Source organism: Eumetopias jubatus, unplaced genomic scaffold, assembly GCF_037043125.1.
Source record: "Eumetopias jubatus isolate StellerSeaLion01/CBP00866 unplaced genomic scaffold, mEumJub1_p1.0 scaffold_7, whole genome shotgun sequence".
NCBI classification, from domain to species: Eukaryota; Metazoa; Chordata; class Mammalia; order Carnivora; family Otariidae; genus Eumetopias; species Eumetopias jubatus.
Window position 1 is genome coordinate 39,501,698 of NW_028274813.1, and position 26,404 is coordinate 39,528,101.

The 26,404-nt window shown below is 35.8% G+C and overlaps 1 protein-coding gene and 1 non-coding gene across 4 annotated transcripts in view; both read left to right on the forward strand.

The window, feature by feature from the left end:
• Positions 1-26,404, forward strand: part of CUNH14orf39 (chromosome unknown C14orf39 homolog) — a 54,911-nt gene that overhangs the window by 13,995 nt on the left and 14,512 nt on the right. For 2 of the 3 annotated variants that reach the window (XM_028099129.1, XM_088025036.1), the window contains exons 5-12: positions 4,204-4,391; positions 4,487-4,529; positions 7,001-7,121; positions 8,049-8,140; positions 9,998-10,128; positions 10,806-10,882; positions 22,609-22,694; positions 22,779-22,837. In XM_028099129.1, coding sequence (XP_027954930.1) covers positions 4,204-4,391; positions 4,487-4,529; positions 7,001-7,121; positions 8,049-8,140; positions 9,998-10,128; positions 10,806-10,882; positions 22,609-22,694; positions 22,779-22,837 — 797 coding nt within the window. Of the gene's footprint in view, positions 1-4,203; positions 4,392-4,486; positions 4,530-7,000; positions 7,122-8,048; positions 8,147-9,997; positions 10,129-10,805; positions 10,883-22,608; positions 22,695-22,778; positions 22,838-26,404 lie in introns of all 3 variants that reach the window. The other variant, XM_088025037.1, reaches the window with a different exon arrangement.
• Positions 39-366, forward strand: LOC148163875 (Nuclear RNase P). The gene has a single exon (XR_015768656.1).

A 26,404-nucleotide genomic window follows, 5' to 3' on the forward strand; every position in this document is an offset into this window, starting at 1 on the left:
TTCTTATTACGTGGTCTGTTAAATATAGGTACACATTAGGCTTTGGAATTACTGGTAGTAGTCAAGTCATTGTGGAAATGTGATCAGTTTGAGATTCAGAGTATTCAAAACCAGTTCAGTTGTTCAAAAGCGGCCCTAACAGGGTCCTCCCTGAGTTTTGGGGAGGTGAGTTCCCAGAGAACAGGACTTTGCATGAGAGCAGTCTGGGCAGGAGATGCCATGGACCCCACTCTTGGGGAGTGTTCTGGCAGATGGCCTCCTTAGCCAGAGCTTGGAACAGACTCAGAGCCAGCAAAGTGAGTTCAGTGGCTGAGGTGAGGTGAGGTACCCTACCTCATAACCCAATTCAGACTATTTTCCTCTGTCCTCTCTGAAAAAAAAGAAATAAAGGAAGAAAGGAGGGAGGGGAGGGAGGGGAGGAAGGAAGGAAGGAGCGAGGAGCCCAGTTCTCTTGTTTAGGATAAACAGAGGTTTTTCCTGGTAATGAGATTTGAGAGAAATTTCTCCCCTGAGTTCCCATAAAAGGGGAATTATGCAGTGTGGTAGTCAGTTATCGTCAGTGGCCTCCCCAAAATAAACACAATATATTTATTACTTCTCCTTAAAACATCTTTCATTGCAAGCCATGGCTATAAAACATTATTAAAATGCTTCTATGAGGGGCTAAAACAAAGCATTTTAAATATGTACCTCTCTAATAGTGTTTGTTGTGGATGACTTCTTAGGTAGCTAAAGATATTAAAGTGAAAATAGGTCTTTCTTAAACCAACCACATAGGTTGATTGAATTGACTCAATACCAGATATGTATAAAAGAAAAGACTCCATTTGCTGGTATCATGGGTACTAAAGGAAATAGAGGTACCAGCTTCTTGTTTCTCCTAATCTTCCATTCTAGACATTCATGAAGACTAGTATTGTTGGCAACAGATGAGATAGGCTAAGCTGGTCTCTGCTAAATTCCCTCTGTGGAGTATATAAGAAGAGTGGGCATGAATATATAACATGAAAAGGGTAAATGTGGTATGCTAATTTCATCTGAAAATGATGACTCAGACTTAGTTTTCTAATAGGTATTTCCCTCTTCCCTGGACCATTTCCCCAAGAAGGGAGAGATTAATTAGCAAATGTGCATTTAGAGGAATAAGAGTTCGTTTTGGGCTCAACTGCTTTATTTTGCAAAAAGGGACAGAGTTTAGTATATTAAATTAAAACATTCAGAATATTCAGATCTGCTGACCAGTACAATACTGTTATCCTTAGTTTTTTTCTCAGTATAAAAACATTTATGAAAACTGTTCTTGTTTTCTCATCTGTTAAGATGAGATAATCATTATAGTATCTTTAAATAAATTTCCCCATATAGTATGTCTTGATTTAGAAAATTTACAGGATTCTGAGGAACATAAGGACTATATATTTTTAGAAAATTTTCAATGAATATTATTTCTTGAAACTAAGTATTTGATAAGAATTGGGTAAAAAGAGGATCTAAAAATATATTTCCTATAATGAACCTGGATTGAACATTTTCATTGCTGCAGACTTTTTTTTTAAAGATTTTATTTATTTAGGGGCGCCTGGGTGGCTCAGTTAGTTAAGTGACTGCCTTCGGCTCAGGTCATGATCCTGGAGTCCCAGGATCGAGTCCCACATCGGGCTCCCTGCTCAGCAGGGAGTCTGCTTCTTCCTCTGACCCTCCCCCCTCTCATGTGCTCTCTCTCTTTCTCTCTCTCAAATGAATAAATAAAATCTTTAAAAAGAAAGATTTTATTTATTTATATGACAGAGACACAACGAGAGAAGGAACACAAACGGGGAGTGGGAAAGGGAGAAGCAGACTTCCTGTGGAGCAGGGAGCCTGATGTGTGGGGCTCGATCCCAGGACCCTGGGACCATGACCTGAGCTGAAGGCAGACGCTTAACAACTGAGCCACCCAGGCGCCCCAGACTTTTTTTTTTGTTTTTTTAAAGATTTTATTTATTTATTTGAGAGAGAGAGAGTGAGAGACAACACGAGAGGGAAGAGGGTCAAAGGGAGAAGCAGACTCCCCGCTGAGCAGGGAGCCCAGTGTGGGACTCGATCCTGGGACTCCAGGATCATGACCTGAGCCGAAGGCAGTCGCTTAACCAACTGAGCCACCCAGGCTCCCCAGACTTTTTTTTTTTTATTAAGGGCCAGATAGTAAATATTTTAGGCTTTGTGGGTTATACAGTCTCTGCTGATACTCAACCCTGCTGTTGTAATGCAAGAACAACTTTAGACACCATGTAAATGAATGACTGTGGTCTAATAAAACTTTATTTATGGATATTATAGCTTGAATTTCATATAATTTTAATGTTATGAGATATTATTTTGATTTTTCAATAATTTTAAAGTGCAAAAATTATTCTTAGCTCACGGGCCATACAAAAACAGGTGGCAGGTTAAATTTGGCCCATAGGTTAACAAAAATCAAATGAGAAGGAAGAGTTAATATCCTTTTGCAAGAATCAACTGTCCACTAAAGACTTGGCCCAAATAGGTGACCATCTACCTCTAGGTGAGTTGGACTGGAGGAGCTCCTCCAAACAGTGCTGAAATTTTCTTCATAAAATATAGTTATGGAGTATATAAGAATGATTGTGAACCCAGAGTTCTAACACATAAAACATGACTTCTTATCAAAATGTCAGGTGAGAGAGTTGAAAATTTAAAAAGCATAGTTATAGGGGTAGATGAACTGGGGAGAGTAGAAGCTGAAAGCCTCAGGGAGGATAAGGATCAGGAAGTCATTGGAAGAACCAGGTTCTCATTGTAGTTTTGATTTGTGTTTCCCTGATGATGAGTGATGTTGAGCATCTTTTCATGTATCTGGTGGTCATCTGTATATCTTCTTTGGAAAAATGTCTGTTCATGTGTTCTGCCCATTTTTAATCAGATTATTCATTTTTGGGTGTTGAGTTTTATAAGTTCTTTATATATTTTGGATACTAACCCTTTATCAGATATGTCATTTGCAAATAATCTTCTTCCATTCTGTAGGTTGCCTTTTAGTTTTGTCGTTTCCTTCATTGTGCAGAAGCTTTTTATCTTTTTATTTTGATGAAGTCCCAAATATCAACAACACAAACAGCAGGTGTTGGCAAGGATGTGGAGAAAGGGGAACCCTCCTGCATTGTTGGTAGAAATGTAAGCTGGTGCGGCTACTCTGGAAAACAGTATGGAGGTTCCTCAGAAAGTTAAAAATAGAACTCCCCTATGATCCAGCAATTGAACTACTAGGTATTTACTCACAGAATACAAAAATACTAATTCAAAGGGATACATGCACCCCAATGTTTATAGCAGCTTTTCTACAATAGCCAAATTATGGAAACAGCCCAAGTATCCATCAACTAATGAATGGATAAAGAAGATGTGGTACCTATATACAATGGAATATTACTCAGCCATAAAAAGGAAATCTTGCCATTTGCAATGACATGGATGGAGCTAGAGAGTATTATGCTAAGCGAAGAAAATCAGAGAAAGACAAATACCATATGACTTCACTTATGTGTGGAATTTAAGAAACAAATGAACAAAGGGGGAAAAAAGAGTGAGGGAGGCAAACCAAGAAACAGACTCTTAACTATAGAGAACAAACTGTTGGCTTCCAGAAGGGAGATAGGTAGGGGTATGGGTTAAATAGGTGATGAGGATTAAGGAGTCCACTTGTTGTGAGGAGCACTGGGTGATGAATGAAATCACTATATTGTACACCTGAAACTAGTATCACACTGTATGTTAACTAACTGGAATCTAAATAAAAACTTAAAAAAAAACCCTAGGTTCTGCAGTATCAATTAGGATGAGAAATAAAAAGAGATCACTGAATTAGACAATTAGATCATTGGTGACCTTGGGAAGGGCAGTTTCATTTCTTTTTTTTTTTTTTTGGTGTGGGGGGAAGGGCAAGTTTCTTTGGAATGGTGGGAGTAAAAGTTAAATTGAAGAGGATTAAGGAATGAATAACAGGTAGTGAAGAGAAAGGAGACAGTTGAAAAGTGTGATGGAGTAAAGGAAAATTTGAAAGGCAGAGAGTATTGAAGGAAACGGGGATAAGTTGGCATTTGACTTACCTTTTATGCTTAACTTATTAGACTTTAACAGGTGACACTTAGAAAGTTTTTAGATATGTTCTTGTTATATTGACATCATTTCTTTTGATTTTAACAGAAAAATGTACCATGGTTATATATGTCAGTATAAAGATGTTTTGAAGCAATATCAGTTAAAATACTCAGAAACATCCCTTTCACATGAATATTATGAGAAGAAAAGAGAACACGAAGAAATTCAAAATAGAGTGTTGGCATGTACTGAACAACTAAAAATGAATGAATCTATCTTTATGGAATTTCTAGGTATTAATGTTTTTGTTATATGTTGTTTAAATAATGGTATCTATTTGTAATGAAAGGAATAATGAATCAAACTAAAATATGATTTTGTTTTTCAGTGCCTGCTCCTTTTCCATCACTTGCTAAATGGACATTACATATGTATCCACAAAATATTTCTACCTAGAATTTTTATTATATAAGTATTATTTCTGTATTTTGTTATTATGATTCCCTGGTAAGAAGCAAATTGATTTGGGTTTTTTTTGTTTGTTTAATTAAAAAAACTTAGAGGTTACTTTAAAGGTCATTTGGTGATGCAGAAGAGACCGTTTCCAACCCTCTGCCTCAGAGCGGAGAGATCGCAGCCTGAAGGAAGGGAAAAATGAAGGGGGGCAAGTCAGAGGGAGAGATGAACCATGAGAGACTATGGACTCTGAGAAACAAACTGAGGGTTCTAGAGGGGAGGGGGTGGGGGGGTTTGGGTTAGCCTGGTATGGGTATTAGGGAGGGCACGTACTGCATGGAGCACTGGGTGTTATACGAAAACAATGAATCGTGGATCACCACATCAAAAACTAATGATGTATTGTATGGTGACTAACATAATAAAATAAAATTTAAAAAATAAAAAAATAAAAAAAGGTCATTTGGGATTAGTTTTCATATGTGTGCATGTGATGAGAACAAGCAGTTTTAATGAGAAGAAAGTGGTATATGTGTTGACTTTAAGTGGTGTATCTTAGCAACCAAACCAATCAAAAAGTCATCTTGCTCTGTCTTACCAAAGAAAGAGTTCCACTTAAATCAGGGTGGGAGGTGGTGAGGAGGTGAGTCATAATTATCTACTCATCTATAGAAATTCATTGGGTACCTACCTTGTGCCAGGCAATCCTCAAGTTACAGAGCTTTTTGCAAGAAGCTCACAGTTTAGTAGGGGAGACAGACATGTAAACAATTCTAATACAGTGGCATTGTATTAGATGATTAAGTAATTCTTAATTGGTCTAAGTCTCATCTTTTTGTCCAGGAGATCTTCCCTGATGATGAACTTAGAACTTTAATCCTCTTCCAACCTCTACAATCCATCGTATGCTTTCCTATCAGATTATAACTCCACTGTTTATACTAAGTCTTCTTTATCCCTGCATTCTACCTGGCTTCATTCTGCTTCATCCTAAATCATCCTTTTAACCCTTTTGCTGCTTGCTCTCTTCATGTTTAGGTTTTAGCTTATTCTGTTTTTAGTTGTTTATTTCCTGCCTATCTGTGTTGTAACTTCTCAGTGGGAAGAGGCAGAGGTTGGTTGATGCATGAGGTATAGCAGAAATTTAGGAAGTTTGATGTAGGAAGGGATGAAATATAAGATTATGTGAGAAACAAGAAGAGGTGATGGAGGTAGGGAAAATTGAAGATTAGGATTTAAATGTCTATATCAAAATTTTAATTGATACTTATTTTAAACAGTATAGCATCATAAACAATGTTCATCTGAAATTTTATGTTCTAGCATATATATTTTAAGGCAGAGTAGGAAATATTCTGTCTTAAGTAGACAGATTTTCTCTGGAGTTCTTGTTCACTACTACTATTCTATTAATTTTTAAGTTCTAAATGGTTTGTAGAGTAACTTAGGAAATTGTAGTAATTAATAACTATGCAGGATGTCTGTTAACAGCTGAGAAATTCTGTACTTGAAATTGGTTATATGGGTGCCTGGGTGGCTCAGTCATTAAGCGTCTGCTTTTGGCTCAGGTCATGATCCCAGGGTCCTTGGATCGAGCCTCGTGTCGGGCTCCCTGCTCAGCGGGGAGCCTGCTTCTCCCTCTCCCCCTGCTTGTGTTTCCTCTCTCACTGTCTTTCTCTCTCTGTCAAATAAATAAAATCTTAAAAAAAATCTTTGAAATTGGGTATAAATCTAGTTTAAGCAGAAAGCCCAGATGGAAGATCTAGCTGTCTTCTGAGTCCTGCAGGCTGCACCAATGAAACTTACAGAGCAAGAAAAGGGAAATTGGGTGGATTTTAATTAATTAATTAATATTTTTAAAAGATTTATTTATTTATTTATTCTTGGGGGTGAGGTTCAGAGGGAGAGAGAGAGTCCCAAGCAGACGCTCTGCTGAGCGCAGAGCCCTGCTGTGGGCTTGATCCCATGGCCCTGAGACCACAACCTGAACCAAAATCAAGATTCAGACACCTAGCTGATTGAGCCACCCAGGCACCCTGGTTGGATTTTTAAAGTCGACTTTGGCATAATAAACAATGGAAACACAAGAAGTTAAATTTCGACCTGAATTGATTATGCATTATTAGTCATGCCAAATGACATGATGAACTTGGGTAAAAAAACAAAAGCAAAAAACTATATGAAATATTTAAGTAAAAGGAAAAATTCTAACATTTTGGATGAAAAATTTTTAAGCTCAATATATAACATAGGTAAGCAATAAATTATCTTTGTCAGTTTGCCAAATATTTATGTTAGTTTTACCTCTTTTCAGATACTGTTATTAATATTGCTTATTGTTTATATGGAACATATATAAAGTTACATAATATTAACTATTTCTGATATGGTACATATATTACAAATATAAAATTTACTTGTATAACATAGTTCCTTAACATAAAAGGGCTAATATGAGATGTAAAACACAAGATATTCTTAAACATGCCAGCAATTATTCCAAAAGTTCATCTGAATTGAAGGAAGAAGTAGATGAAGTGGAAATAGAAATTAATTATTTAAACCAGGTATATATTTTGTAATATGTTTCTAATATATGTACTAATGTATAAGTATAATGCTATGTTAACTGACAGTCTTAGAAGAGCTATTTCTAAAGAGCCTAAATATGGAGAAAGACTTATGAAAATTTATTTACCTCAGATTACCTTTGGAGCCAATATGTGTTTTAGGTACTGAGCATATTTAGTTATGAGTTTTAGGGAATAGTTTTTCTTTGGCAGCTGAAAAAAGATGAATAAAGTACAAGATACAGCTTAATAACAGGAACTTAAAGGCTACAACAGTGTTGTCAAAAAAGAGAACAAGACAGTAAATTGTTTAAAGAATTTAATCTTGAAAATTTATGGCTATAATCTGTATAGAACTAGGCTAGAACTAGTTTAGCCTTTAAGATTGATGGTGCATATTTTCTTGAATACATTGTTACTGTCCTCTACTGAAATGGCTTTCATTGACTGAGAACCCATCAAAGTTATTTCCAAATTCTGAGAAAAAAATTGAACAGCTAATTTTCTGAATTTTTTGAAAGGTGTTAAAGAAGATATATTAACCATTCTTAGGCATAAGGTTCCAAATAACAATAAAATCATTTTAATAATAAAGTAGATGCTCCTTCCTTTAAAATATATGGTAACTATGTCTATATATAGGGAATTGATATCTATTTTGCTTCTGACCTTTTTAAAAAAGAAGATGGAAGTTCATTGAATCTAGGTTTGCTAATGGAGTTGTAAGGAAAAGTTAAAGGAGTATGATTTATTGTTAATTTTGACCCTGTTTTAGCAACTTTCACTAAAAGATAGCTGATGCCACAAAAACATAAATCCTGTAATTATGTAGAAAAAATCATATTCATTAGTTAAGATGAAGCATATGTTCTTTAATGCTTCACAGATAATTATTTTGTTTTGCTTTGTCATTTTTCTTTTTAGCATATTGCAAGACTCCATGAAACTAAGAATCTTGCAGAAACTCTGGAAGAAAAAAATAAAAATATAGAAAAGATAAAGGATTTGAAAGAAAGGTATAGGTAAACTATTTTTTATAAAGATTTTATTTAGAGAGCACGCACGAGTGGGGGGGGAGGGACACAGGGAGAAGGAGAGAATCTCAAGCAGACTACACACTGAGCATGGAGCTGAACCCATCACTTGATCTCGTGATCCTGAGATCATGACCTGAGCCAAGATCAAGAGTTAGATGGTCAACTGACCAAGCCACCCAGGCACCCCTAGGTGAACTTTAAAATGGGATTTTATGTGAATAGTTATTCTGCATCTAAGCATTTGGTTCTATATTCTATATTCTTTTTTTAAAAATATTTTATTTATTTATTTGACAGAGAGATAGCAAGAGCAGGAACACAAGCAGGGGGAGTGGGAGAGGGAGAAGCAAGCTTCCTGCAGAGCAAGGAGCCCGATGTGGGGCTTGATCCCAGGACCCTGGGATCACGACCTGAGCTGAAGGCAGACGCTTAATGACTGATCCACCCAGGCTCCCCGCTATATTCTATATTCTATCCCAAGCCACCAGTATTCATATATTCATATGTATATCTATATACATTTATGCAGGCTATTTTTCTGCTTATTTCTTGAAAAATATTGATTTTACCCTTAAATATTATAGATTAACTTTCAAATATGCTTGTTATTTAGTAAGGCCAAGGATAACGTGTAGAGAGAAATAAGATAGCAGTAGCACATTTGCTGTTTTATAGCCCGTCATTGTACGTTTCATCCAGTTTTCAATGATGGATCACCAATAGGAGTAAAACAGAGGAACAGTTGCGGGAACAGCATTGTATTTACCTTTTTATCACCCCTGTCACCAGCTTGACCAGTTCTTATGTTGCCACAGAGAGTGAAGATGAATCAAAATGCTGCTGAATCTGTGGCCTTGTCTTTCATCCTAATGGTGATAAAAGAGACATCAGTGGTGGAGGCATTAAAAAAAAAGATTGATTTTGTCTGTTCTGTAACAGAAAAATAGGTGTATCACTGTTGCTGTTTCTGATAAAATTTCTACTTTTTCTCTTTCTGCCTGTACCCTTTTAAATTCTTCTTAAATTTGTCTCATTAGGCTCCATTGCTCTTGTCCTAATTTTTCAACACATTCCTCTCCCAAGTTAATTTCTCAGATTCCATTTCCTTGGATCTATTATTTCCTTGATTCCCCCCCCCCGCCTATTTCTCACAACCATAATAATTTGTCTTTAATTCTGTGAAGAAATTGATTAGAATTTCACTTCATTGACAACTTTTTAATACTGTAAAAATCCTCTATATTGAGAGGAACTTATGTAACTGTTAGTCATTTTTCCTCAATGTCTATTTTGATAGTTATAAATGACACCATTATTTAAATTATTTAACCATCAATAACTAAAATTATTTTTTTAATTTAGGAAAAATTCAATGAGTTTGTTTTCTTCTGGTAAAAAACTTAAAAGACATATTAAAAAAAAAGACATATTTATGATTATAATACTGCTTTAGTGATTTCTGGGTTCATACTAGCTGATTTGTTTCTGAATAATTGTTTTTAAAGTTTGAAGTACTCTGAAATCTACAGCATGCTATTTGTGGATAAAGTTTTGATTTAAATGTTTTTGACATGTTTATAAATTCTTTTAAAATGATTATGTTTTAAAAATGAGAGTGTGGTATACTGAGAAGGGTACTAGACTTACTCAGGAAAAGTGTGTTTTAGCTGTGATGTCAGTAAGTAATTTAATAATGTTGGGCAGATCTGTTAAATTTCTGGAACTCAGTTTTACTGTATGCAAAATGAGTTTAAACTATATAGTCAATAAATATCTCTTCTAGCTTTATACATTATTTTTTTGCTTACTAAATATTTAATGTAATTCATTCTTTAGACTTTTTGAAAAAGAACAACCTGCACTTACATTGAATAAAACCCCTCAAGACAGTCAATTATTTCTTCCACATGAATCTCAGAAATTAGACAGACTAATGAAGATGCATTCTTCAGAACCAAGAGTTATAGGTACAGTATCTGTTAATCATTTAAAAACTTAGTTTTCTCTGCAAACACATAGAAGAAATAGAAGCAATTTTATCATCATTTGGGGTAAGCAAGAACAGACAATACTAGAGACCAGTAGACTCAGGAAAGTACTACTTTCTGAGAGCAAGCAAGATATGCCTCTTCTATACCTATTTTTTTCTTTGAGAGAGAAATCACTCAGAAGATATTATAAGAAGTGTTCTGGTCTGGTTGCACAGCTGTCAGAGGAGGATGAATAATACATTTTTCATTTGAGAAGTGTTATCAATATGTATAATTAAAGTGGGTAGCAGACTTGTGTTAATATTTGTGACTTAGTCACTAAGATCATGTTTCATTCAATGGTTCTGCCAATTAGATTAACTACATTGTATTAGTTTAACCCTATTAGCTGTTCTTTTTCTCCCAGTCTTCTTTGGTTCCTTATTATAAAGGTGTAATTTTGTAAGCTGGTTTTCATTTTAGATTCATGCTTATTGTAATAACTGTTATATAGTGAGGAATTAAGAGTTATGTAGAAATTTCATATTTCTATATTTTAATTTAAATATTCATGTAACTTAATTTTTTAAATTACAAGGTTAGGTTGAATGTTGGGCATAATATTTGATTCTATCTCTAGAATTCATTTGAAGTTGTACAATTTAATAACCTAGATAAAAAAGAAGAAAGTTCCGTGAAGCAGGCAAAGCTTGCCAATATTGACTTTAGACAGAAGGAAAACAACATGCAGGTAGGCATTTGTTTTTTAATAGTATAAATTAAATATTTGCTTGGACTAAATGCTTAAGAGTCTTTCTCTTGGGGTAGAGAGGATTTGAGAAAAGATGGCAGAGGAGTAGGGGACTCTATTCCAACTGGTCCCCGGAATTGAGCTGGATACCTACCAGACTACTCTGAGCACCCACAAATTCAGCCTGAGATGTAAGAAGATAGATCTGGATCTCTACAAACAGAAGATCGCAGGTGGTTGGTTTTGAGGTACAAAGCGGGAGCTGTGATTCTGCGGGCAGATACCAGAGGATAAACAGCAGTGGGAGGGAGCCTGGCCGTGGGGATCCTACGCCGCCGGTGAGCGATAGCCTCCCGCGTTGGGGACGGGGCACAGACTCACAGACCAGTAGTGGCAGGGAAAGGACTTAGATGGAAACCGGAGCGGCAGGGCCAGGCCTGAGAACTGGGGGCGGCTGGCGGTTCTAGAAGCACAAAAGTGCTCTGAAACGTGCCCTGACCTGGAGGCAGGACTGGGAGCACTGTGGAGGGGTGCACAACCCAGGCCGCTGCAGTTTATAGCAGCACGGACAGAAACAGAGACTGTGGCCCGGAGAGCTCACTGAAGAACAGACTGCGATCTCTCTGCTCTGAGGCAGAGGGTTGGAAATGGTCTCTTTTGCTCTCTCAGAAGAGACGTGGAAAGCCAGCAGGGAAAGCTGCCAGAGAACAAAAGCCCCAAAAAACTGGTTCCCACTGAGCCCATCCCCCACTAAAGGGGGGCAGGGCAGCTCTGCCCAAACAGGGTTGCCTGAGTAACAGCGCGGCAGGGCCCTCCCCCAGAAGACAGGCTGGGAAAACAAAAGACCAGCAACCCTAAGGTCCCTAGAAAACAGGTGCATTTTGCTTGGGTTGTGGTCAATAATTTGGACTCTATATACATTACCTCAAACACCCATCAACAGAATGACTAGAAGGAGGAACCCCCAAAATAGGAAAGACTTAGAGATTATGACTTATGCTGCAGATTTACAAATGGATGCAGATATAACCAAGATGTCGGAGATGGAATTCAGGCTAGCAATTGTGAAGACAATAGCTAGAATGGAGAAGTCAATTAATGGCAACATAGAGTCTCTAAGGGCAGAAATGAAAGCTGAATTGGCAGAACTTAAAAATGCTATCAATGAGATCCAATCTAATCTAGATAATCTAACAGCTAGGGTAAGTGAGGCAGAAGAATGAATTAGTGACCTGGAAGACAATTTAATGGATAAAAAGAAAAAAGAGGAGGCCAGGGAAAAATAACTCCAAATCCATGAAAATAGAATCAGAGAAATAAGCGACACCATGAAGCATTCCAATGTCAGAATTACTGGAATCCTGGAGGGGTTGGAGAGAGAGGACTAGAAGTTATATTTGAGCAAATCATAGCTGAGAACTTACCTAATCTGGGGAATGAAACAAACATTCGTGTCCTAGAGGCAGAGAGGACCCTTCCCAAAATCAAGGAAAACGGGCCAACACCCTGGCATGTAATAGTAAAACTTGCAAATCTTAGAACCAAGGAAACCATCTTAAGGGCAGTTATGGGGAAGAGATTCCTTATGTACAGAGGGAGGAACATCAGAATAACGTCAGACCTATCCACAGAGACTTGGCAAGCCAGAAAGGCCTGGCAAGACATATTCAGGGTACTAAACGAGAAGAACATGTAGCCAAGAATACTTTATCTGGCAAGACTATCATTTAGAATGGATGGAGAGATGCAGAGCTTCCAGGACTGGCAGAAACTGAAAGAATATGTGACCACTAAGCTGGCCCTGTAAGAAATATTAAGGGGGGGTTCTATAAAAGGAGAAAGACCCCAAAAGTGATATACAACAGAAATTTACAGGGACAATCTATAAAAACAAGGTCTTCACAGGCAACATGATGACAATTCATATCTTTCAATAATCACTTTCAATGTGAATGGTCTAAATGCTCCCATAAAATGGCACAGGGTTGCAGATTGGATAAAAAGAGGACCCATCCGTATGCTGTCCATAAGAGACTCATTTTGAACCTAAAGATACATCCAGACTGAAAGTGAAGGGATGGAGCTCCATCTTCCATGACATCGGACCTCAAAAGAAAGCTGGGATAGCAATTCTTATATCAGACATATTAGATTTTAAACTAAAAACAGTAGTTAGAGACACAGAAGGACACTCTATCATTCTTAAAGGGTCTATCAACAAGAAGATCTAACAATTGTAAATCTCTATGCCTCCAACATGGGAGCAGCCATCTACATAAGCCAACTGTTAACCAAAATAAAGAGTCATATTGATAACAATACGTTAATTGTAAGAGACCTCAATACTCCACTCTCAGCAATAGACATATCATCTAAGCAGAAAATCAACAAAGAAACAAGAGCTTTGAATGACACACTGGACCAGATGGACCTCATAGATACATACAGAACATTCCACTCTAAAACAACAGAATACTCATTCTTCTTGAGTACACATGGAACTTTCTCCAGAATAGACCACATACTGGGTGACAAATCAGGTCTCAACCGATACCAAAAGATTGAGATTATTCCCTGCATATTCTCAGACCACAATGCTTTAAAACTGGAATTCAACCACAAGAAAAAATTTGGCAAAATTCAAACGCTTGGAAGCTAAAAACCACTCTGCTCAAGAATGTTTAGGTCAACCAGGAAATCAAAGAAGAACTTAAACAATTCATGGAAACCAATGAGAATGAAAACACATCGGTCCAAAACCTATGGGATACTGCAAAGGCGGTCCTAAGGGGGAAACACATAGCCAACCAAGCCTCACTCAAAAAATAGAAAAATCCCGAATTCACCAACTAACTCTACACCTTAAAGAACTAGAGAAAAAGCAACAAACGATGCCTAACCCACACATTAGAAGAGAAATAATTAAGATTAGAGCAGAGATCAATGAATTAGAAACCAGAAACACAGTAGATCAGATCAACGAAACTAGAAGCTGGTTCTTTGAAAGAATTAATAAGATTGATAAACCACTGGCCAGACTTATCCAAAAGAAAAGAGAAAGGACCCAAATTAATAAAATTATGAATGGAAGGGGAGAGATCATGACTAACACCAAGGAAATAGAAACAATTATTAGAAATTATTATCAACAACTATATGCCAATAAACTGAGCAATCTGGATAAAATGGATGCCTTCCTGGAAAACTGTAAGCTGCCAAGACTGAAACAGGAAGAAACTGACAACCTGAATAGGCCAATAACCAGTAACGAGATTGAAGCAGTGATCAAAAACCTCCCAAAAAACAAGAGTGCAGGGCCTGATGGATTCCCTGGGGAATTCTACCAAACATTCAAAGAAGAAATAATACCTATTCTCCTGAAGCTGTTTCAAAAAATAGAAACACAAGGAAAGCTTCCAGACTCATTCTATGAGGCCAGCATTACCTTAATCCCCAAATCAGGCAAAGACCCCATCAAAAAGGAGAATTTCAGATCGATATCCCTGATGAATATGGATCCCAAAATCCTCAACAAAATCCTAGCTAATAGGATCCAACAATACATTAAAAGGATCATCCACCACGACCAAGTGGGATTTATCCCCGGGATGCAAGGGTGGTTCAACATTCACAAATCAATCAATGTATAGAACACATTAATAAAAGGAGAGAGAAGAACCATATGGTCCTCTCAATTGATGCAGAAAAAGCATTTGACAAAATACAGCATCCTTTCCTGATTAAAACTCTTCAGAGTATAGGGATAGAGGGAACATCCCTCAAGTTCATAAAATCCATCTGTGTAAAACCCACAGTGAATATCAACCTCAATGGGGAAAAGCTGAGAGCCTTTCCCTTAAGATCAGGAACACGTCAAGGATGCCCACTCTCACCACTATTGTTCAACATAGTACTAGAAGTCCTAGCAACAGCAATCAGACAACAAAAAGAAATAAAAGGTATTCAAATTGGCAAAGAAGAAGTCAAACTCTCTTTTCGCAGATGACATGATACTTTATGTGGAAAACCCAAAAGACACCACCCCCAAGTTACTGGAACTCATACAGAAGTTCAGTAATGTGGCAGGATACAAAATCAATGCACAGAAATCAGTTGTTTTCTTATACACTAACAATGCAACTGTAGAAAGAGAAATTAGAGAAATGATTCCATTTATAATAACACCAAAAACCATAAGATACCTTGGAATAAACCTAACCAAAGAGGTAAAGCATCTATACTCTAGGAACTACAGAACACTCATGAAAGAAATTGAAGAAGACACAAAAAGATGGAAAAACATTCCATGCTCATGGATCGGAAGAATAAACATTGTTAAAATGTCTATGCTACCCAGAGCAATCCATACCTTCAATGCCATCCCGATCAAAATTCCAATGACATTTTTCAAAGTGCTGGAACAATCTTAAAATTTGTATGGAATCAGAAAAGACCCTGAATCGCCAAGGAAATGTTGAAAAAGAAAAAGCTGGGGGCATCATGTTGCCCGATTTCAAGCTATATTACAAAGCTGTGATCACCAAGACAGCATGGTACTGGCACAAAAACAGACATATAGACCAATGGACCAGAATAGAGAGCCCAGATATGGACACTCAACTCTGTGGTCAAATAATCTTTGACAAAGCAGGAAAAAATATGCAATGGAGAAAAGACAGTCTCTTCAATAAATGGTGCTGGGAAAATTGAACAGCCACATGCAGAAGAATGAAACTTGATCATTCTCTACCACCATACACAAAGATAAAATAGATGAAAGACCTACTGTGAGACAAGAATCCATCAAAATCCTAGAGGAGAACATAGGCAGTAACTTCTTTTACATTGGCCACAGCAACTCCTTTCAAGATACATCTCCAAAAGCTAGTGAAACAAAAGCAAAAAGAACTTTTGGGACTTCATCAAGATAAAAAGCTTCTGCACAGCAAAGGAAACAGTCAGCAAAACAAAGAGGCAACCCACAGAATGGGAGAAGATATTTGCAAATGACACTACAGATAAAGGGCTGGTATCCAAGATCTATAAAGAACTTCTCAAACTCAGCACCCAAAAAACAAATAATTAAGTCAAAAAATGGGCAGGAGACATGAAAAGACACTTCTCTGAAGAAGACATACAAATGGCTAACAGAACATGAAAAAATGTTCATCATCATTAGCCATCAGGGAAATTCAAATCAAAACCACATTGAGATACCACCTTACACCAGTTAGAATGGCAAAAATGGACAAGGAAACAAACAACAAATGTTGGAGAGGTTGTGCAGAAAGGGGAACCCTCTTACACTGTTGGTGGGAATGCAAGTTGGTACAGCCACTTTGGAAAACAGTGTGGAGGTGCCTCAAAAAATTAAAAATAGAGCTATCCTATGACCCAGCAATTGCACTCCTGGGTATTTACCCCAAAGACACGGATGTAGTGAAAAGAAGGGCCATATGCACCCCAATGTTCATAGCAGCAATGTCCACAATAGCCAAACTGTGGAAAGAGCCGAGATGCCCTTCAACAGATGAATGGATAAGGAAGATGTGGTCCATATATACACTGGAATGTTACTCAATCATCAGAAAGGATGAATACCCAACTTTTACATCAACATGGATGGGACTGGAGGAGATTATGCTAAGTGCAGTAAGTCAAGCAGAGAAAGTCAATTATCATCTGGTTTCACTTATTTGTGGAACATAAGGAATAGCATGGAGGGCATTAAGGGAAAAATGAAGGGGGGGAATCGGAGGGAGAGATGAACCATGAGAGACTCTGGACTCTGAGAAACAAACAGGGTTTTAGAGGGGGGAGGGGGGGAAAGATTAGCCCGGTGATGGGTATTAAGGAGGGCACGTACTGCATGGAGCACTGGGTGTTATATGAAAACAATGGATCGTGGATCACCACATCAAAAACTAATGATGTGACTAACGTAATAAAATAAAAAATAAAATAAAAAAATTTTAAAAAGATTCTCTCCCTCTCCCTCTGCCCTTCCCCAATGCTTGCATGCACCACACTCTCTCTCTCTTAAAAAAAAAAAATACCAAGCCCTGTATCCAGTAGACCAAAAACATATTTCTGAAGGAGGAAAATAGGATTGGATTGAAGAGGGAAATTGTGGCCCATGACTTGCATAGAATACTCTTGCAGAAGGTATAGGTGTGAGGATAATGAATAGGGTAATTGGTTGGGTTACTTCAGTGGAAGTTAGTTAGTTAATATCAGTTCATCTCATATCCCCTCTGCCTTTGGGCAGTCATCAGCAATGGGATGACTGTCTCCAGGTGGAAGTAGTAAGTATGGGAGCTTGGGTTAGAGAGATAGATGGTACTCCAGGGGGTTCATGATGCTCATGAAAAACAAGGAACATACCCCCCAGAAAGCTAGCTTCTGGTGTGGCACATCTCCATCTTCCCCCATTCTTCCTGAAAATAGTCCATAGGGAAATTCTCAATGAAAAATATGATTGTCTTTCATTAATTCATAATTAATACATACTGACAGAGGTGTAGTGGTAACCAAAGTAATTAGTGAAACTTACTAATTCTAAATATGTATTAATTACAAAAATTTTAAAATCTAGTACTAAAATTTCAGATGAGATCAATATGGGTTGAAGGTGGGAAGATAAATGAGGGAAACAAAAGTTTACCCAAGTTCTTTTTTTTGTTTGGGGATGGAGGTAGAGGAATAAATGAATACTGATTTACTTATATATTGTTGGAAAAATGTGAATTCATGTGTGTATATTAAACATGTGAGGGTAACCAACATAAAATGCAGTGTGTAAGCTTTAAAATAGTAGAATAAAGATGAAACAAAGAAAACTTAATCAGTCCTACAAAAGGCAGGAATAGAAGGGTGGATAAAATAGCTAGAACACATTATAAATAGAAAATAAATAAAATGCCATAAATAGTTCCAAACATATCTGTAATCAAATATGTGACAGAGGTGCTTCTGTGTAATGTATATACAAATATAGCCGTATACTATTTTTCCCTCTTCCAAATTTTAAAATTCCAGTTAACATACAGTGTAATATTAGTTTCTTTCAGGTGTAGGATTTAGTGATTCATCACTTACATACAACACCCAGTGCTCATCACAATAAGTGCCCTCCTTAATACCTATCACCCATTTAACCCATTCCCCCCTGCCCACCTTCCCTCCAGCAACCCTCAGTTTGTCCTCTATAGTTTATAAAGAGTCTGTTTTATCATTTGCCTCTCTTTTTCCCCCCAATATTCATCTGTTTTGTTTCTTAAATTCCACATATGAGTGAAATCATATGGTATTTGTCTTTCTCTATTTCACTTAGCATAATAATCTCTAGCTCCATCCACATCATTGCAAATAGCAAGATTTCATTCTTTTTTACAGCTGAGTAATACTCTATGTGTGTGTGTATGTGTATGTGTGTATGAATATCTATCTCCTTTATCCATTCGTTAGTCGATGGACATTTGGGCTCTTTCCATTTGGCTATTGTTGATAATGCTGCTGTAAACAGAGAGGTGCATATATCCCTTCGAATTAGTATTTTTTTTAAAGATTTTATTTATTTATTTGACAGAGAGAGAGAGAGCACAAGCAGGGAGAGTGGCAGGCAGAGGCAGAGGGAGAAGCAGGCTCCCCGCAGAGCAGTGGGAGCCCGATGTGGGACTCGATCCCAGGACCCTGGAATCATGACCAGAGCCAAGGGCAGTCACTTAACCAACTGAGCCACCCAGGCGCCCTCGAATTCATACTTTTGTATTCTTTGAGTGATACCTAGTAGTGCAATTATTGGATTGTAGGGTAGTTCTATTTTTAACTTTTTGAGGAACCTCATACTGTTTTCCAGAGTAGTCTAGCCATATACTTTTAAAACGAAGAGCTGAAACAATTTGACAAATGAAGGGTGAAGGTAGAAGGAAATGGGAAATATATACAAATGCAAACAAAAAGCAGATGTAACAATGCCATATAAAATAGAGTTTAAGACAAAAAGCATTAATAGGGATAAATATATTTCATATTTTTTAAAAAAGAATAACTCACTAAGTCCTAAGAACCATGATGCACCATATATAAAGTAAAAATTGATAGAATTCCAACAAAGGATTGAATCCACAGTTTAAAAAGAATAGTTCTCTCAAAAAAAGTACTATCTTGAGTTTAGGGGTTGAGTTTGGCTACATGTGTAACAATACAAAACCAAATGAATGAAATAACAGCATCTTAAACAAGATAAATATTTATTTTTCTCTTACCTGCCCATGAAATTCAAAGAGGCTCAGTCAGGTTCACTTATCAGGGCTGATAGCATCATTTCTACTGTGTCATTTCTCAGGCTCATCTATGATTTCTTTTCCTGATATTTGCAGTATTCACTAAAATTGGCCATTTACTGGGGTGCCTGGGTGGCTCAGTCGTTAAGCGTCTGCCTTCAGCTCAGGTCATGATCCCAGGGTCCTGGAATAGAGCCCCGCATTGGGCTCCCTGCTCAGCGGGAAGCCTGCTTCTCCCTCTCCCACTCTCCGTGCTTGTGTTCCTTCTCTTGCTGTGTCTCTCTGTCAAGTAAATAAAATCTTTAATTTTATTTATTTATTTAAAATTTTTATTTTAAAATAAAATAAAAATTGGCCCTTTACTACAACTAAAAGGGTATCTCAACCAGTTCTAAAAAGTTAATCTCTTTATTTACCACTATATAAAAAAAGTTCAACAAACAAAGCCCTCCTCTCAAAAAAGTATTTAGCAGAGGAAAAAGAAATTCACACACTTTCAAATTATTTGGGAGTTATAGAACAAATCAAAATAAAATTTAAAAACTATTTAGAAGAATACTATAAACCAAAACCTGTGGAATGTAGCAAAATTGGTCCTCAGAAATTTATATTTGAAAACAAGTATATTAGAAAATAAAGATTAAAATTAGCTGAACTCTAAGTATGAAAAGTTCAAAGTATGAAAAAAGTGCAACTCAAAACAGGAAAATAATCCAAAGACAGTAGGAATTAATAAAGAGAAAAGCAGAAATTAATGAAATTAGAAAGTTAGGTTAATCAGTATAGCCAAAAGTTAGTAACTTTTAAATATCAATAAAATAAAGTTTCAGCAAGTACAAAAAAAAGCCCCCACCTCTCAAAAGAAAAGAATAATAAGGGGGAAAAGTGCATATCATTGTACATAGGGAAGAAATGTTTTCAAGGTCCTAAGAGAATACTATGCAAGACTTTATATCAATAAATTTGAAAATTAGGTGAGGGCATTAATTTTCTAGGACAATATAAATTGTTATATAGACTGAAAAAGAAAGACGTGAATAGATCAATAAACTAGAAGAAATGGAAATGTAAGTGAAACTGAAATGTAAGCAAATCTCTGTTTTCCTCTTTCCTCCATTACTTGCGTCCCTTCTCCCTCTGTCATACACACACACACACACACACACACACCCCTTTCAAAAACACACCAGAATCAGTTTTTCGGGTGAATTCTACCAAACCTTTGAGGACTAAATTAGAGTTTCTAAACTGTGACACTATTGACATTGTAGACCAGATAATCCTTTTTTGTAGGGTTATCTTGTGATCTTCTAGGGGCCAATAGCACCTCCCCTCAAAGAAAAGACAATAGAAAATGTCTCCAGACATTGTCAGATGTTCCCTGGGAGGCAAAATTGCTAGTTGAGGCAGTCTCTTTATTATTATTTATTATTAAGCAATTCTAGAATACAGAAGTTGGAAACTAGCCAGCAAATTATGCATGGCTAATTCATTAGGTAGCAAGGACAAAGATAGTGAAAGAAAAAATTATACATTAGTCTCAAGAATGAACATACATGTAGAAATCCAAATAAATTATTAGCAAACCTAATTGGGCACTGTAACATTAAAAAAATATGTTATGACTAAACTTGGCTTTCCCAAGAATTACAATGATAGTTAGCATTAGAAAAGTCTATCAAGCATATTGACATTACATCAACAGATTACTAAATAATTTTAACTAAAGATTTAAAATAATTTTAACTAAAGATTTGCATACTTAGAGTATGAAAAGTTTTAAAACAATGTAAGGGAAACTCATACTCTTAGATATCAAAATGTTTATCATAAAATTCATTTTAAAATGTACATTTCAGTGGTTTTTAGTATATTCTAAAGGTAGTGTAACCATCACCACTGTCTTAATTCCAGAACATTTTCATCATCCCAGAACATGTTTTTTTTTTTTTTTTTTAGGGTGGGAGAGAGAGTGAGCGAGCAGGGGGGGCAGGAGGGAGGGTTAAAGGGAGAGGGAGAGAAAGTATCTTAAGCAGGCCCCATGCCCAGTGCAGAGCCCAATGTGGGGCTCAATCTCACAACCCTGAGATTATAAGCTGAAATCAAGAGTCGGCCACTTAACTGACTGAGCCACCCAGGCACCCCATCCCAGAACATTTTAAAACATTATCAAAATGCAATGATTATAACAGTGTGGTATAAGAAAAGACAAATTGATCAATGGACTACATCAAAATAAAAAAATTCTGTGTGACAAAAGACACCAACAAAGTTAAAGAGAATGACAGAATGGATAGGAGATTGGTATACAGAATGTATAATATATAAACACATAATACAAATTAATTTTTAGGCAAAAAATAGGCAAAAGATAAAACAGTTTACAGAAAAAGTGTCACAAAACATAAGGTGCTTGAGCTCAGGGGTATAGGGAAATGCATATTGAACCAATGAGATATCTGGTTTCCCCTATCAGATTTGCATACACTACAACACTTGATAATATCTATTAAAGTCAGCAATAGTGGGAATGTAATTTGGTGTAATTACTTTGGAGGACTGGTTCATAGTACTTATTAAAAATAAAAATGCAAATGTTCAGCAATTTTAGTTCTTGGCATCTATTGTAAACAACAACTTAACTTGTACAAATACTTTTACCAGGGAACCCATACAAAATGTATATTGTTTAAAACATACATTGAAATTAACAACACTTATTCTTTAAGGGACAGATGTTCTTTAAGGCGCAAGGTCTTTTCTTATCTAAAATCATAATAAGATTACAGAATTAAGACCAATGGCTGTTATAACAAAAATAAATGGGATACATTTTCCTATTAAAATAAAGATATTTTTATGTTGAGTCAAATAAGAAAAATCAGGAACTCTTCAAAATGAGTGACTCACGGAGAATGAATGACTTGAAACAGACAATACAAACATTAGTAAAGCAGTGGCTTAGATATTAATATTAAATAAAATTTAAAGTTAAAAATGAAATACTACCTTTTTCATACATATATAAAAAACAAAATCTCAGGTTTTAATCTTTTAACTTGCTATTTTGCTTTTTTATGTTCAATTTAAGAGGTTATAGAGACTAGACAGATCATTTGAGAAAATGGTAAGATTGACTTGATTAGTAATAAATATGGGATAAAAATTTTTAAGTTTATCTTAAATGTAGGAATACTACGAAGCATAGTTGTTATACTTGTCTAAAATACCAAATTCCTTAAGAGTCTTAAACTTTTCCAGTATTTGACTTAATATTTTGTATGTAGTGGTTTCAGTTAATGTTTGTAGTTGTTGTTCATATTGCTAATGATGATGAGGTGGAGAATGACAATGTTCTTGGAGAACCTTCAGTAGCCATGGAAAGCAAAAAATTTTTGTTGTCTGTGTAGCTAGTTCTAATACTTAATTTCTTTTGTTCAGGTACTTAATGACTCTACTCTGAATAACCATTCAAAATGCTCAAATTCTGTGGCTATTAAAAATTCACAAAATATGATGCATTTCAGGTAACTTTTAAAATAGGAAAAATGTTTTAATTTCTGAAATTAATAAATCAGCAAATAATATAAAATTTATTTATTGTATTTTAGATTGTTAACCCCACAGAAGCAATCAAATTGCAGTCAATGGTTTGAAAAAGGAGATACAGGTATTTGCTGTTTATATTTTTCCTAAGAAGTGGGAGTAACAAATTATATCCAGCTTTTATACTATTCAAATACATTATTTGGATTGTTTGCATCTCTGGTTAACTGACCATGCATGCCTGGTTTTTAAAAACATTTTCCACTAAATATAAACTATTTCATTGTAAAAGATTTGGAAAACAGAAAAATACAAAAGAAACAAAGATACCATCACCCAGATATAACTGACACCATCCATACTAGTATATGTTCTCATCCTTTTTTCCTATGTATATGTGTGTTCTTTTATTTTTTCCCCCAAATTTGAAACAATACTATATATAATTTTGTAACCTTTTCTTTCTGCTTGATATACTGTTAGAGTATTTTTCTATGCCATTAAATAGATTTTATTTTTAATGACTGTATCATATGCCATTAGATATTAATATTAAATAAATGCTATAATTCATTTAGCCATTCTCTCAGAATATTGAATTATTTTTATATTGACTTCTTTTAATTATTTAGCCATTCTTTTTCAAAACATTAACTATTTTATTGTTTCCAGGTTGGGTTTTTTTCCTAATGCTACTATATTCTTTTACATAAATCTTTTACTATCTTGGATTATTTTCTTTGAATAAAATCATAAAAAGGTCACAGGATATATATATGTGTATATAAATATATGTATGTATATATGAGTTTATTATGCTAGAGTCAACTAGCTGTTGGAAAATTTTAAGGGTATCACACCCTTTAAAAAACTCATTCTATCTCTTCATGTATGTATATGTATGTATATATGTACATGTAAATACATAATATATATGACATAATGTGTAACATAAGACATCTCATATGTACGTATACATATATACATATGCTGGTAATCCAGTAATGAATAACAGTTATTCCACTTATATATATATTAGGCTATATAAAAGTATTCACTTCTTCTTGTCTGTATCATGTGGATTACAAACTTTTATTTTAAAGTTTTAAAAATGGCTCATTCTATTGAATCAGTAATAAAAAGTCTTCCAACAAACAAAATCCAGGGCCAGAAGGCTTCACGGGCAAATTTTACCCAACATTTAAAGAAGAGTTAATACCTATTCTTCTCAAACTATTTCAAAAAATAGAAAAGGAAGGAAAACTTCCAAATTCATTTTTTTGATACCAAAATCAGATAAAGACTCCACTAAAAAAGAAAACTACAGGCCAATATCCCTGATGAACATGGATGCAAAATACTAGCAAACCAAATCCAACAGTACATTAAAAGAACCGTTCACCACTATCAAGTGGGATTTATTCCTGGGTTGCAAGGGTGGTTCAGTATTCACAAATCAATCAACATGATACATCACATTAATAAAAGAAAGGATAAGAACCATATGATCCTTTCAATAGATGCAGAAAAAGCATTTGAAAAAGTACAACATCCATTCATGATAAAAACCCTCAATAAAGTAGGTTTAGAGGGAACATACCTCAACACAATAAAGTCCATATACAAAAAACCATAACTGAAATCATCCTCATTGGGGAAAAATTGAGACCTTTTCCTCTGTGGTCAGGAACAAGACAGGGATGTCCACTCTTACCACTTTTATCCAACATAATACTGCAAATCCTAGCCACAGCAGTCAGACAACAAAAAGAAATAAAAGGCAGCCAGATCAGTGGGGAAGAAGTAAAACTTTCACTATTTGTAGATGACATGATACTATATATAGAAAACTTGAAAGACTCCACCAAAAAAACTGCTAGAACAGATAACATGAATTCAATAAAGTTGTAGTATACAAAGTCAACATACAGAAATCTGTTTCATTTCTATATGCCAATAATGAAGCAGCTGAAAGAGGAATTAAGGAATAAATCCCATTTACAATTGTACCAAAAACCGTAAGATACCCAGGAATAAACCTAACCAAAGAGTTGAAAGACCCATACTCTGAAAACTACAAAACACTGATAAAAGAAATGAAGATGAAATGGAGAAACTTGCTCATGGATTGGAAGAACAAATACTGTTAAAATATCTATATTACCCAAAGTAATCTACACATATGATGCGATCCCTATCAAAATAACAACAGCATTTTTCACAGAGCTAGAACAAACAATTTGAAAATGTGTATGGAACCACAAAAGACCCTGAATAGCCAAAGCAACCTTGAAAAACAAAGCTGGAAGCATTACAGTTCCAGACTTCAAGTTATATTACAAAGCTGCAGTGATCAAACAGTATGGTACTGGCATAAAAACAGACACATAGGGGTGCCTGGGTGGCTCGGTTGGTTAAGTGGCTGCCTTTGGCTTGGGTCATGATCCCGGAGTCCCGGGATCGAGCCCCGAGTCGGGCTCCCTGCTCAGCGGAGAGCCTGTTTCTCCCTCTGCTTATCGCTCGCTACTCTCTCTTGCTCTCTCTCAAATAAATAACAAAATCTAAAAAAAAAAAAAAAAAAAAGACACATAGATCAATGGAACAGCACAGAAAACCCAGAAATGAACCCACAACTATATGGTCAACTAATCTCTGACAAAGCAAGAAAGACTAACCAATGGAAAGAAGACAGTCTCTTCAAGAAATGACGTTGGGAGAACAGCCTCATGCAAAAGAATGAAACTGAACTATTTTCTTACACCATACATAAAAGTAAATTCAAATGGATGAAAGACCTAAATGTAAGACAGAAGACCATTAAAACCCTAGAGAAAAACGCAGGCAGTAACCTCTTTGACATTGGCCATAGCAACTTCTTACTAGATACATCGAGGCAACGGAAACAAATGCAAGAATGAACTATTGAGATTTCATCAAAATAAAAAGCTTCTGCACAGCAAAGGAAACAACAAAACTGAAAGGCAGCCTACGGAATGGGAGAAGATATTTGCAAATGACATTATCTGATAAAGGGTTAATATCCAAAATATGTAAAGAACTTATAAAACTCAACACCCCCAAAACAAATAATCCAATTAAAAAATAGGAAGAAGACATGAATAGGCATTTTTCCAAAGAAGACATACAGACACATGAAAAGATGCTCAACATCATTCATCATCAGGGAAATACAAATTAAAGTACAATGAGATATCATTTCACACCTGTCAGAATGGCTAAAATTAACAACACAGGGAACAACAGGTTTTGATGAGGATGTAGAGGAAGGGGAACCTTTCTGTGATTTGTTCCACCTGTTTATAATCCTCTATATATCCTAAGCTGATAGAGTGTTAGACAAGGGAAGAATGGCTGATCTCGAGGAACAATGCACCCCTAATACAGATATGTGGGGAAATGCATATATCTGGCACAGTCTAGCTGCTGTTCAGCATGTATGTTAAGGCTTCACACCCAAAAAGGCATGTAATCATCTTAGAAGAAAAAAAGGACTCTCTTCAACAATCTCCAAGCCTGTCTTTTGAGGAAGTTAATATGTGGTGAAAATAATAGTTGTGACTTAACTGCAAAAGGCAAAATCTTTATAAAGCTTTCAGATGATCAAATAGAAAAATGTCTATTCAGGGTAGGAAAGAATTCTTAAATAAGAATTAAAAAGCCCAATCAGAAA